The 13,765-nt window shown below is 44.4% G+C and overlaps 1 protein-coding gene across 5 annotated transcripts in view; it reads right to left on the bottom strand.

Annotated features, from left to right (window-relative positions):
* The window catches only part of frmpd3 (FERM and PDZ domain containing 3), a 99,471-nt gene that overhangs the window by 6,433 nt on the left and 79,273 nt on the right, over positions 1 to 13,765 (bottom strand). For 4 of the 5 annotated variants that reach the window (XM_085291784.1, XM_085291776.1, XM_085291802.1 and 1 more), the window contains 12 exons: positions 12,480 to 12,589; positions 12,215 to 12,369; positions 12,025 to 12,127; positions 11,681 to 11,726; positions 10,946 to 11,050; positions 4,660 to 4,767; positions 2,837 to 2,968; positions 1,734 to 1,853; positions 1,382 to 1,518; positions 731 to 857; positions 289 to 378; positions 33 to 212 (listed from right to left, as the gene is read on the bottom strand). In XM_085291784.1, the coding sequence (XP_085147910.1) occupies positions 33 to 212; positions 289 to 378; positions 731 to 857; positions 1,382 to 1,518; positions 1,734 to 1,853; positions 2,837 to 2,968; positions 4,660 to 4,767; positions 10,946 to 11,050; positions 11,681 to 11,726; positions 12,025 to 12,127; positions 12,215 to 12,369; positions 12,480 to 12,517 (1,341 nt within the window). In that variant the 5' untranslated portion in view covers positions 12,518 to 12,589. Of the gene's footprint in view, positions 1 to 32; positions 213 to 288; positions 379 to 730; positions 858 to 1,381; positions 1,519 to 1,733; positions 1,854 to 2,836; positions 2,969 to 4,659; positions 4,768 to 10,945; positions 11,051 to 11,680; positions 11,727 to 12,024; positions 12,128 to 12,214; positions 12,370 to 12,479; positions 12,590 to 13,765 lie in introns of those variants that run through there. The other variant, XM_085291792.1, reaches the window with a different exon arrangement.

Here is a 13,765-nt window from a genome sequence, read left to right on the forward strand (position 1 = left end):
AATATGAAACTTTTGGCACTTTGTAATGATACCTTGGCCTCATGGATTGTCACCTCCACACGAGCCACTCCCTGGCTCTCACGGTAGAGCTGGATCTTAGACACCCGACTGAACTCGGCCAAAACCGTTGTGAGGTTATTTTTCAGATCAATAACGTGACTGATGCCATGTCGAGGACCCACCAACAGGGTTGTAGCTGATTGTTTCTCCTCCTACAGAAGAACACAGCAACTTTACCATGATGGATGGATGGACATTTTACAGACGAATGATCCAAAAATATATTACCAGTCCAACAGTATGGAACAGTATTCCACCAAAAGGTGGAAGGTCATTGAGCACACGCATGTACTGCAGCTTTCCTTGCAGTGGAGGGACCTGTCAACAGAATGATAAAGAAGAATCTTTTAATAAAGACCAGTCCACCTTTAGTGCTCCATACAGCCTCTTAGGGGCACTCTTGAGCCACAGTTCTTTCTAATAAACTCTTATGCAACAGTTACATCTGTAAGGATGAAGAGCTTGTCGAAAGGAATGATTATCAAGCAGACATAAAGATTCTATACAATAAACTAAGATCCAGCAGAGGTTTTGGGTTTGCATTAATAGTAATCAAGAATATGGAGCATTTGCATGCATATACATATAAAATCATCCAGCAAGATACAAGCTATTGCAGTCATTAAAATGGTTTAGATTTTTACTGATAAAATGTTTTATATGAAGAAACCTTGTTCCCCGATGGTGGTGGATGCTGGTATGTCTTCAGCAACTGAGACAGGGATTTGCACACGTTTTTCTCCTTTACTGTTGGAAGTAGAGTAAGTGGAAGGAAAGGCTCTAGACCCCACTCTTTTCTGTGAAAACACAGAGAAGGATAGCAGAAGTGTACGCAAAAGACAAACAGAGTGGCGTGCAAGAGTACAAGGAGGATGTCATAACTGCAGGACCAAAGAAGTTTTCTTTCATCCTATCGGAAGATGTAGTGAGCCTGGCTGACATCTTCTACCAGCCCTGGTTTGACATGGCTATCCTAAGTCTATTACAAGCACATTGAACCTGTTCTGCTTCTGTGGTTGTGATAGTCGAAGCTAATTACTTGCTAGGTCGAGGTTTCGAAGAGTAAGTGGGCAAGTTGAGGGAGAGATGTAATTTCACAAAGCAATGGCTTTCTTTTTTTCATAATGACCTGCAGAAAATGATCCTTAAGTATTTGAGTTTTTAATACTGCTGGGATTAATTATTAATCATTTAGATATTGTTGAATGAACAAACGTCACTAAGGGACTCAGAATGGTTAATGAGGTTAAGAATGCAATAGATCAGGGGTTTTTTTCCCCCCTCTATAATTTCTGAAAACGTCACTTTTTTGTGGACTTACTCGACATGCTTGAGGGAGATCTTCTGATTGGGCCTTGCAGAGGACACAGTGATGTAAATATGAAGTGCGGCCAATCGTAACGTGACGTCTGATTTCCAGTCCATGCCAAAACGCTCCTTGATGACATCGTTGCGACTCTGTGAGGACATGATGACACATTCTCTGTATAGTGCTCTTTCCAAATTGTTTTTAAAATGTATTATTGATTTGTTTCGATTTCCTCATATTCCCAAAGAACAACTGCAAGAAAACTGTTTGCTCTGGCTCAAACAGCACTTTGAGGAGATGGCAACTTCAAAAGTATCATGACTGTTGACATCTGTTTTAATCTTCCTTTAATCCAATGCTTTACCTGTATATAAAGGTACTCAAATGCAGCGGGGTCCCTTCTTAGCAGATCTGCAGGGTCCTTGGGAAAGAAGCAAATGCGGAACAGACACTTCATCCCTTGGAAATAGGTTCTATGCACCACCTGTGGGAATACAATTATATCAACCACATACCAAATAACTTTGATTTTATTCACATATTGCAGTATCATTTTCATTTATTTCATATTTCATTTAAGTGAAGAGAGAAGACTGATGCATCATGAATCAATCTGCACTATCTTGGCATTTCACGGTGAGTTCTGTTTATGTGTCATTTTAGTCAAGGTGTAGTACGGCAAAAATGTTTAATGATCAAAATCACCTGCTGAAGTTCAATATGGGGATCAAAATGGAAAAATAGTTATTTAAGTGACCTTAAATGTGGAATGGTTGTTGGTGCCAGATGGGTGATCTGAGTATTTCAGAAACTGATGATCTACCGCAGGGGTCTCAAACTCCAGTCCTTGAGGGCCGGTTCCCTGAAACTTTTTTATGTGTCCCTTTTGCAACACAGAGAATAATCCAAAAAAAGAGAAAATATTCAGGAGGTCTGTGAGAAAAAGTGGTTTTTGATTGTTGGTTGTTGATGCCAGTGGTCAGGAGAGAATGGCCAGACTGCTTCCAGCTAATAGGAAGGCAACATCACTTAACCAAGGTGTGCAGAAGAGCATCTCTGAATGAACAACATGTCAAACTTGTGTGGTCAAGAACAGGGAACTGCAACCAGAATTGATGAGAAGACAACTGGAAAAAGGCTACCAGGTCTGATGAATTTCAATTTTTGCTCAAACAATCGTGGGAACCTCTGGTATAGCAGTAGGCAATACTGCTTCTCAATAACAAGGGCTGTGTTTTAATCTGCTGGTTATCTGAAGATATTGGATTTATTGGTAGGGGAACATGTCCTATCAGTTTCATGTAAATGTAGTTATAAAAAAACTTTTCAGTGACAACAACTTTTGGTGGGTAGGCTTTTGTTCTGTTATTATTTTTTAACACAGAAAATCACTTATAACATAGCATGTATAAAATTTGAAGTGTTTTTAGACAAGTCTTCTTCTTTTTTTCATTCTAGGTTTCTTACATGTGTCAGTGGCTGGTTCTCCTGCAACAGATGCAACTTCTGATTCTGGTCCAGACCACCTGCCTCCAACACCAACGCAAAGTGCTCGATGTAGCGCAGTGAAAGGCGGTCCTGCAGGGAAGAGATCACATCCTGGAGGAAATGAGATGGAAGCAGATGAGTGACTGGGATACACTGCCTCAGTAAGAATACATTAAGCTACAAGAAATATGAACATTCATTGTACTGAAGCTACTTTTCACCTTGAACCCTTGAACCCCCCTCCCTCCATGTTTATGTGGTGCATTTTATCATTGATATCATTGTAGTGAGTATTTTCACTCAAATCTCTGTGCTTTGATATTATGTTTTGCCATTTTGTGCAGTAGAGAGCTTTTATAGATATTCTATATTGTGCACAGTGACTGCAACCGATTTAGGAAAATAATTCCAGCACGTTGGAGTGTGCAGGGAAAACATTTTACCTCAGTGCAGATCAGTATCTATGAATGATGTAGAGCTTCTTGTATCATCTTTCTAAAATGCAGAGAGTACCATCTAAGGGGACATTTATGACTTATCATTCCTCACTGCTGGCAATGCCTCAGGATAAGGTTTCATAATTTCTTCGGACTCTAAGTTGCACGGACATGAAAAAAGGAGTCTAATGTAGTGATGTTACTGCATTTTGGTAATGAATTTTTATATGGACTCTTATTAACAACTGCAAAAGAAAGCAAGTACACTAAATGCTTTGCTGCCCATCAAGAAGTTAGTTGACTTGTGCTGATGTATTCCAATAGCTGTCCCTAAAAGATAAGCAGTTTTAATGCTATTGATCTGTGTGCTTTGCATTAAATGACGCTTGGGGGAAGCCACACTATCAAGTGAAGGAGCCACAGAATGCAGCCGAAAACACCGCAGGGAAGCTTCTTTAGTTGACAGATACTCTAATAGCCATACAAGTAGGCATCCTCTTGTACCATTGATTAAATCTGCGGTATTGTATTATTGATCTGAGCTTTCTTATTATGCTGAAATTCCATTTAATTAGGCTGACAGGAGAGAGCTTCCGCTATCTCTCCTTTAAAGTGCTTCTGAGTTTTCTTTTTTCTTTTCTCCCTCACCCTCCATGAGCAGAAGAGAGATTTGTAAAATCTAATAGAGTCCATTTAATGAGTCTGCTCGGAGATGTCACACTCATCTTAGAGGCTGACATAGAGACAGAAATGACCTCTGTCTGACTGAATTCATTTGTTGCTTTATGACCTTAATCACTTTAATGAGATTTTACATTCCAGAAACTGCCAGGAAAAAAGTTTCATAGAATTAAAGCTATTTTTTTTTCTCTGTGTTTTCTGAAACCTGTGATTAATTATATAAACTTTGAGGGCTCTTAGCTTGACAGATTTGTGGTTAAACTGTTTATTTACTTATGGCAATTTGATTGTGTTGATAGTCTTTCTGTATTCTGATCCAAAATGTACTTTAACGATTTATTTGCTACAAAATGGATTTATGTCGACACCAAAAAAAAAGAAAAGACGCAAAAACCAAAACACAAGATGGGTATGTATGATGAATGTACATCCATCATACATTTCCCTTTTAGTCTGACTTCAACTATATTCTCCAGCTTTTTTATAGCAAAACAATAAAGAGGGATGAGGGAACTGCAGTTTATCACCACGAATTATCACTTCACATCTTCATCTACTTCACGAGGAGCCATTTCAACCATAGTCAAATAAAATTAATGATTATAGGGGCACTAAGTCATTGCTGTAATCATGTGGTAATTCCTGTTGCCCTTTCCCCTGTGCTCAGCTGTAGGCTGTACGTACCCGAACAGTGGTACGGCTATCGAACGTAAATGACTTGATCTGTCCATTCTCCAAGAACACCTTCAACACATTTGGTATGAGTAGCAAAGAGTCGTCCTTGAGCATTGTCTGAAAGAGAAAAAAGTCCTGTGTTTAGCCCAGGAAAGGCATGTGTGAGCTAGTTTTGCTGTAAAAAAAATCAACACAATCAGCTTTACTCGTTGGCGAAAGGCAATAATAAAAAGCACCGCAAAGGGAGGATCTAAGAAACAAAGGGGCCTTACGAGAACAATAGAGTGATTCTTAACTGAACTCCGGACAGCCTCAAAAGGAACCTCCAGAGCCTGCCTTACGATGCCGAACCCATGCGTTGTATCATGATCAAAGAAAGGCCTATTCACTTTTTCTGATCTACCCATTCAATATGTATGCCATGCAAAGAAAATTGGATGGTGGGAGTGGAAGCACTCACTGCAGAGTAGGGTGAGGGAAAGCATAAGAGGACAAGCACTATTCAAGGTTACTGCTTTGGACTTAAAGCACACATTAATAGAAAAGTTGCGATATGTAATTCGCGTCTTCTCCCGTTTCCCCCCTTTTTTTGCTAAAATGTGATGTGATACCACTCTTCCCTCAATATCATCTTTTTCAAAAAAAAGTCTTGCTCAGAAAAAAATGTTCAAGTTGTCATTGTGTAATTTCAAAGAGCTGCACTTGTGATCAAGAAAAAAAAGGTAGTGTAATGAGATGAAGTTTGAGTTGGTTTTACTGTGATAAGCCATAATGATTCTGCAGGAAACGGCCTCACAGCCCAAATAAAATCCTCCATAAACCTCCCTCCCAAAATCCAGCTCTGTTTTTCTTGTCTTGTTTCTCTCTCTCTCTCTCTATATATATATATGTATAAAAAAAAAACAAAAAAACACCCAGCACGCCCCCTGCGGGCGGTTTATCCTTCAAGCTCGGGTCCTCTACCAGAGGCCTGGGAGCTTGAGGGTCCTGCGCAGTATCTTAGCTGTTCCCAGGACTGCGCTCTTCTGGACAGAGATCTCCGATGTTATTCCCGGGATCTGCTGGAGCCACTCGCCTAGCTTGGGAGTCACCGCACCTAGTGCTCCGATTACCACGGGGACCACCGTTACCTTCACCCTCCACATCCTCTCGAGCTCTTCTCTGAGCCCTTGGTATTTCTCCAGCTTCTCGTGTTCCTTCTTCCTGATATTGCTGTCATTCGGAACCGCTACATCGATCACTACGGCCGTCTTCTTCTGTTCGTCTACCACCACTATGTCCGGTTGGTTAGCCACCACCATTTTGTCCGTCTGTATCTGGAAGTCCCACAGGATCTTAGCTCGGTCATTCTCCACCACCCTTGGGGGCATCTCCCATTTTGACCTCGGGACTTCTAGGTTATACTCGGCACAGATGTTCCTGTACACTATGCCGGCCACTTGGTTATGGCGTTCCATGTATGCCTTGCCTGCTAGCATCTTGCACCCTGCTGTTATGTGCTGGATTGTCTCTGGGGCATCTTTACACAGCCTGCACCTGGGGTCTTGCCTGGTGTGATAGACCCCAGCCTCTATGGATCTTGTACTCAGAGCTTGTTCTTGTGCTGCCATGATTAGTGCCTCTGTGCTGTCTTTCAGTCCAGCTTTGTCCAGCCACTGGTAGGATTTCTGGATATCAGCCACCTCCTCTATCTGCCGGTGGTACATACCGTGCAGGGGCCTGTCCTTCCATGATGGTTCCTCGTCTCCCTCCTCTTTCTTGGGTTTCTGCTGCCTGAGGTATTCACTGAGCACTCGGTCAGTTGGGGCCATCTTCCCAATGTATTCTTGGATGTTCCTTGTCTCATCCTGGACTGTGGTGCTGACACTCACCAGTCCCCGGCCCCCTTCCTTCCGCTTAGCGTACAGCCTCAGGGTGCTGGACTTGGGGTGAAACCCTCCATGCATGGTCAGGAGCTTTCTTGTCTTTATGTCAGTGGCTTCTATCTCCTCCTTTGGCCAGCCTATTACCCCAGCAGGGTACCTGATCACGGGCAGGGCGTATGTGTTGATGGCCCGGATCTTGTTCTTACCATTCAGCTGACTCCTCAGGACTTGCCTGACCCTCTGCAGGTACTTGGTGGTTGCAGCCTTTCTAGCGGCCTCTTCATGGTTCCCATTTGCCTGCGGGATCCCCAGGTACTTGTAACTGTCCTCTATGTCTGCAATGTTGCCTTCTGGTAGTTCAATCCCCTCAGTTCTGACTACCTTCCCTCTCTTTGTTACCATCCGACTACACTTCTCCAGTCCGAACGACATTCCAATGTCATTGCTGTATAGCCTGGTAGTGTGGATCAGTGAATCGATGTCTCGTTCACTCTTGGCATACAGCTTGATGTCATCCATGTACAGGAGGTGGCTGACAACTGCTCCGTTCCGTAGTCGGTATCCGTAGCCAGTCTTGTTAATGATCTCACTGAGGGGGTTCAGGCCTATGCAGAACAGCAGTGGGGACAGAGCATCTCCTTGGTAGATCCCGCACTTGATGGTAACTTGTGCTATGGGCTTGGAGTTGGCCTCTAGTGTTGTACGCCACATCCCCATTGAGTTCCTGATGAAGGCTCTTAGGGTCCCATTGATCTTGTACAATTCTAGGCATTCCAGTATCCAGCTGTGGGGCATTGAGTCATAGGCCTTCTTGTAATCAATCCAGGCAGTGCACAGGTTGGTCAGTCTGGTCTTGCAGTCTCGGCTGATTGTTCTGTCTACCAGTAGCTGGTGTTTTGCGCCTCTGGTATTCTTGCCAATTCCTTTCTGTGTCCCGCTCATGTATTGACCCATGTGCCTGTTCATCTTAGCCGATATGATGCCTGACAGGAGCTTCCATGTAGTACTGAGGCAGGTTATTGGTCGGTAGTTGGAGGGGACCGGTCCCTTCTTGGGGTCCTTGGGGATCAGGACCGTCCGGCCTTCAGTTAGCCATTCCGGGTGTCTCTCGTTAACTAGCAGCTGGTTCATTTGTGCTGCCAGACGCTCGTGGAGTGCAGTCAGCTTCTTCAGCCAGTAGGCGTGAACCATGTCGGGCCCTGGTGCTGTCCAACTCTTCATACTGGAGACCCTTTCTTGGATATCTGCCACTGTAATGGTTACTGGACCCTGTTCAGGGAGGTCGCTGTGGTCTGCCCTCAGATCCACTAGCCACTGAGCATTGCCGTTATGGGTTGCATCCTTCTCCCATATGCTCTTCCAGTATTGCTCCGTCTCCAGCCTTGGTGGTGCTGTTCTCTTATTGTTCCCTTGCCACTGAGAGTACACCTTTGCTGGTTCTGTGGAGAACAGCTGGTTTATTCTCCTGCCTTCTATCTCTCTGGTGTACCTCCTCAAGCGGATACTGGAATGCCTAGAATTGTACAAGATCAATGGGACCCTAAGTGCCTTCATCAGGAACTCAATGGGGATGTGGCGTACAACACTAGAGGCCAACTCCAAGCCCATAGCACAAGTCACCATCAAGTGCGGGATCTACCAAGGAGATGCTCTGTCCCCACTGCTGTTCTGCATAGGCCTGAACCCCCTCAGTGAGATCATTAACAAGACTGGCTACGGATACCGACTACGGAACGGAGCAGTTGTCAGCCACCTCCTGTACATGGATGACATCAAGCTGTATGCCAAGAGTGAACGAGACATCGATTCACTGATCCACACTACCAGGCTATACAGCAATGACATTGGAATGTCGTTCGGACTGGAGAAGTGTAGTCGGATGGTAACAAAGAGAGGGAAGGTAGCCAGAACTGAGGGGATTGAACTACCAGAAGGAAACATTGCAGACATAGAGGACAGTTACAAGTACTTGGGGATCCCACAGGCGAATGGGAACCATGAAGAGGCCGCTAGAAAAGCTGCAACCACCAAGTACCTGCAGAGGGTCAGGCAAGTCCTGAGGAGTCAGCTGAATGGTAAGAACAAGATCCGGGCCATCAACACGTACGCCCTGCCCGTGATCAGGTACCCTGCTGGGGTAATAGGCTGGCCAAAGGAGGAGATAGAAGCCACTGACATAAAGACAAGAAAGCTCCTGACCATGCATGGAGGGTTTCACCCCAAATCCAGCACCCTGAGGCTGTACGCTAAGCGGAAGGAAGGGGGCCGGGGACTGGTGAGTGTCAGCACCACAGTCCAGGATGAGACAACGAACATCCAAGAATACATTAGGAAGATGGCCCCAACTGACCGAGTGCTCAGCAGAAACCCAAGAAAGAGGAGGGAGACGAGGAACCATCATGGAAGGACAGGCCCCTGCACGGTATGTACCACCGGCAGATAGAGGAGGTGGCTGATATCCAGAAATCCTACCAGTGGCTGGACAAAGCTGGACTGAAAGACAGCACAGAGGCACTAATCATGGCAGCACAAGAACAAGCTCTGAGCACAAGATCCATAGAGGCTGGGGTCTATCACACCAGGCAAGACCCCAGGTGCAGGCTGTGTAAAGATGCCCCAGAGACAATCCAGCACATAACAGCAGGGTGCAAGATGCTAGCAGGCAAGGCATACATGGAACGCCATAACCAAGTGGCCGGCATAGTGTACAGGAACATCTGTGCCGAGTATAACCTGGAAGTCCCGAGGTCAAAATGGGAGATGCCCCCAAGGGTGGTGGAGAATGACCGAGCTAAGATCCTGTGGGACTTCCAGATACAGACGGACAAAATGGTGGTGGCTAACCAACCGGACATAGTGGTGGTAGACAAACAGAAGAAGATGGCCGTAGTGATCGATGTAGCGGTTCCGAATGACAGCAATATCAGGAAGAAGGAACACGAGAAGCTGGAGAAATACCAAGGGCTCAGAGAAGAGCTCGAGAGGATGTGGAGGGTGAAGGTAACGGTGGTCCCCGTGGTAATCGGAGCACTAGGTGCGGTGACTCCCAAGCTAGGCGAGTGGCTCCAGCAGATCCCAGGAACAACATCGGAGATCTCTGTCCAGAAGAGCGCAGTCCTGGGAACAGCTAAGATACTGCGCAGGACCCTCAAGCTCCCAGGCCTCTGGTAGAGGACCCGAGCTTGAAGGATAAACCGCCCGCAGGGGCGTGCTGGGTGTTTTTTATATATATATATATATATATATATATATATATATATATATATATATATGTATATATATATATATATATATATATATATATATATATGTATATATATATATATATATATATGACAAGGTTGGTAAGAAAATTAGTCAGGCATTGCTAGTCGCGGCAGAGAAATGTGGATTTTACTGCAACAGTATCTGTCTCACAAAAAGCATTTAGTTTAAGCGGAGAGCTGTGTCCGCAGCAGATGCCCAAGCAGTCTGTTTTCGGAGAACTTAAGTATTCAAAAGACTCAACAAGCTGTTCCTCCGTGCAGATTGGAAGAAACTGAAGTCTGAGTTACGAGTGAACAGATCTTCCTCCATACTGCAGCACTAAAGCCAGGGTGCACTGGTTAAGCGACTCAGATAAACAGGTCTATCGCTTCCCATTACAAGCCAACCACCTTTGTCCTTGCTGGTTTACAGTGATTTGGAACCAGTTTGACATATGCAAAGTCTGCCCAGAGAGGCAAATTACAACTCAACACTATTATGTCACTGTCCCTCTTTTTTGCTGACACTGTAAGTCTATAGCAGATAGTAAAATCGATACTGAAAAAAGCCTTTATTCAAAGATCAGTGATTTGGTGGTCCGTGCACCAAACAATTGTATTCTCTGTCTTCTTTGATTAACTTAACACAAAAGGAAAATAAAATTTTGTCCGATTTTTTTAATTTATTGATTATCTGTTTCCCGCTATGTTTTTGCTTTCACCTTATTTATTGCGTGGGCTAATGTTCCCTAAATGTGTTCTTGATTGACATGTTGCTGGGGACTGTACAGAAATGCTTTTATTACTGGAGCATTTTGTTGGAAATGGAGGTGTTATCTGTAGCGTGTGGATGTTGATTAGTAGAGTGAGATTTTGGGAGGTTTACCATATGCAGCTGAGTTGAAAGGTTGGACTATAATGGTCAAAAAAACAAATGAAGTCATATTGTGATTGTTTACATGGCTTTGAAAAGAGGGAGGCTACAGGTTGTTTTTTTTTCAATGCCTCAGCCTCTTTCTCACTACACACACAAACAGGATGATTGAACATCCTAAAAGGATGGTGAGAGGATGCTTAAGGATTTCTGAAAGCATTTGTGGCTGCTGATCAAACCAAGAGAAATGCACAGGAGGTCTGTGTTTGCGCGCGTGTGCATGACGTAGAGACGCGACAAGTTGAACTTACTGAGTCCGGGTCGCTGATGGACACTTGCTCTGAGAAGCGCACTTTGGGCGGGTTTGTTCGCAGGCGGGCCTTTTTGGCTGCACTTATGAAGGCAGATTTAGGTGACTGAGGATGAGAAGAGAGTGGGAGAGGAACTCAGCTTAGAGGATGAGACATAAATGAAAGAAAAGCCCCCCCGACTGCTGGTGCTAAAGAGACATATTGGAGAGCAGGCTAATGCTACTGCAATGCGACAACTGGATAAGTGCAAACTTTTAACATTAGCCTTACCCCATTTTCAGTATTTAAAACTGGTTGTTTTTTTAACTAAATAAAATTTTTTAACACTTAGTATTATCAGTACATGGATAATGAGCTTTCATGCGCTTTCATAATGTCAGGGTTTCACCATCTAACAATGTCCAGTTTAGTCAGATGGTTAGTGGTGCTTTTCCTTTTTCTCTGTATTTATCTGTGCATACACAGAAGAGTCTTTATTTAATAAGGTCTCATGTAGGTGCTAATATGCTCACTTAGAGTTCTTCTGAGGGGTGACCAGAAAAAGAAATCACTCTAGCGTGTAAAGCATGGCAGCGAATACTAATGTGTGCCTGCACTGCATTGGTGTGTACTATTATGAGGGAGAACTGTATAGATTCAGGCTGAAAGTGGAAGTGTTTATTATTGACTGATGAGAAGTAAGAGAAATCCTGAAGGACAGGAACAGGAAAGAAAGCGATTTTCCCAGCTTACTACCTGATGGGGCTGCAGCACAGTGAGAACTATCGTGTCTTTGCAGCGTCTATGGAACAACAGAGAATGGAGTGGGTTAGAAAATGCCAAGGACTGCACGGTATTTGGAGGCCCCCAGTTTATAGCTGCCGTCTCCTTTGCCGTTCTTCAGCTGCAAAAGTGACTGACTCATCCGCAGGTTTGGGTTGATGTAACGCATCGCCAGCAATAAGAAACACTTTGTTCCTTTTCACACTCACCACTTTTACTCCCCTTCACCTGCGCTGCTGATCACCTGCCCCCGATGCCACCCCCTCCTCCCTCCTCCCTCCACCCCCCCTCCCTCCTGGGACAGTAAAGGATGTTACCTTACAAGGTCTATGACTCTCTCTCGGGGCGCGTCGCTCACCGTCTCCTCGTTAATAGCCAAGATCTGGTCTCCGGGAAGAAGCTTGCCAAAGGAGGGGCCGTCTGCAAATGAAACGGGATACCATATGCATGCAGCATAGAGAAACCTGAAATCTGAATGCTGGCTTTCTCACATACATGAACACTAACCAGCAGAGACGGAGCGTACAATGACAGGTCTCTGGCTGCCTGCAATGAAGCCGAAGCCTTGAGTCGGGTGGCGCTGGATGGTGACCTGTCGAGCGGAGGCAGGACTTAGGGTACCACTGTCCATACCATCCTGGCTCTCCTCTAACATTGCAGTGCTATATAGAACACAGATATTCAGATATAAAAAGGGGCAAGTGCACACAGAGACAGTGATGAATGTGCATTTTGTTTTGAGAAAAACTAGTGCGAAAAAAGCACCATGTACCTGCGTGCGTTCGTGTGTCCATCCTGGACCTTGGCCATCCCCTGAGAGGACGGGGCAGCATGGGACAGGTTTGCACTGCAAAGGCTGCTTTCTGTTTGGCAATCATTCACCTGCTCAAAAGAAGGGGAACAAGGGGGGTGGGGGGGGGGGGGGGGGGGGATGTGAGAAACTGAAATAAAAATTTTCCTGGTTTGACAGCAGCAAAAATACTATTTTGTTGTTGTTGTTGTTTTAATGTGCTGAGTTTATCTAAGCACATCTTGGAACACTGCTACAGGGAAAAATAAAATCATAAATGTGAAGCTGAAAAATGTAACACTCAAGATTACAATCCCAGACATCTTCAACAGCTGACAAGTTGCATTTGGCTTTGGTTAAGGTTGTTTGTTGTACCGAGTGAGTGTCCCAGATGCAGGTAAAAATGTAGGCGGTAAAATATATTTGTTAAAAGTACCTGCCCTTTGAAGCACACCTTCAGGAAAGCTGCACTTATCAAGGAACAGTAACATAATGCACACACAGGATGAAACACATTAAGGTCTCTGATTCTGCCAGTTTCTGCAAGTGTGGACCAAACTACTCCCGTGAACCACACATGCTCTTTTGCAGATGCCTGTGTGGGAGGCAGCGAAAGCAAGATTACTGAAAGACTGAGTGTGAATGTAGCATGTGGGTTTCTGTGTTTGTAGCAGAAAAAAATGGAAATTATTGTGCGAGGGATAGAGAGCCAGATATTTATGCTCATATCTGTGATCTAGGACTCTGATGACTGCTGGCTAAAGAGAGAGAGAGAGAGAGAGAGAGACGCTGATTGTAATGTTAATGCTGCAGATGGCCCAAAACAGAAAGAGCATGACAGCACTGCTCAGGATTATTATGCAGGGGTACTGTTGAGAGCAAATACCTTTCTGAGTGCCACAGGCAGAGAACAAACTGTCAGTAGTCACATTAGTCAATAGTCCAGATTCATATTCCTGTCACTTGTTGTTTCTGATAACAGTGGCTTATGAGGGAGCACGGCTCATTTGCAGTTCCATTGATGCATTGCTGATCTCTACCTTGTGTCATGGTATCAGATGAGAGTAGATGTATCATAGATAGGCTTCATATTGTGCTCGGTCCATGACTAACAATCCATTACGCTGCATGTGCTTTGAATTTCAATTATGCTAATAATTTAAAAAGATTAGATTCATATAAAAAAATTTCTGTCTTCGACATTCAGCTGACTTATGAGGGATCATCCGTCTGTATCAAAGGTGCACGGCGGTGACAAATGACGCTGC

This window comes from Mchenga conophoros, linkage group LG2, assembly GCF_057382185.1.
Source record: "Mchenga conophoros isolate Kocher_MC1m ecotype Shallow Benthic linkage group LG2, M_conophoros_male_GT1.1, whole genome shotgun sequence".
In the NCBI taxonomy this organism is placed as follows: Eukaryota; Metazoa; Chordata; class Actinopteri; order Cichliformes; family Cichlidae; genus Mchenga; species Mchenga conophoros.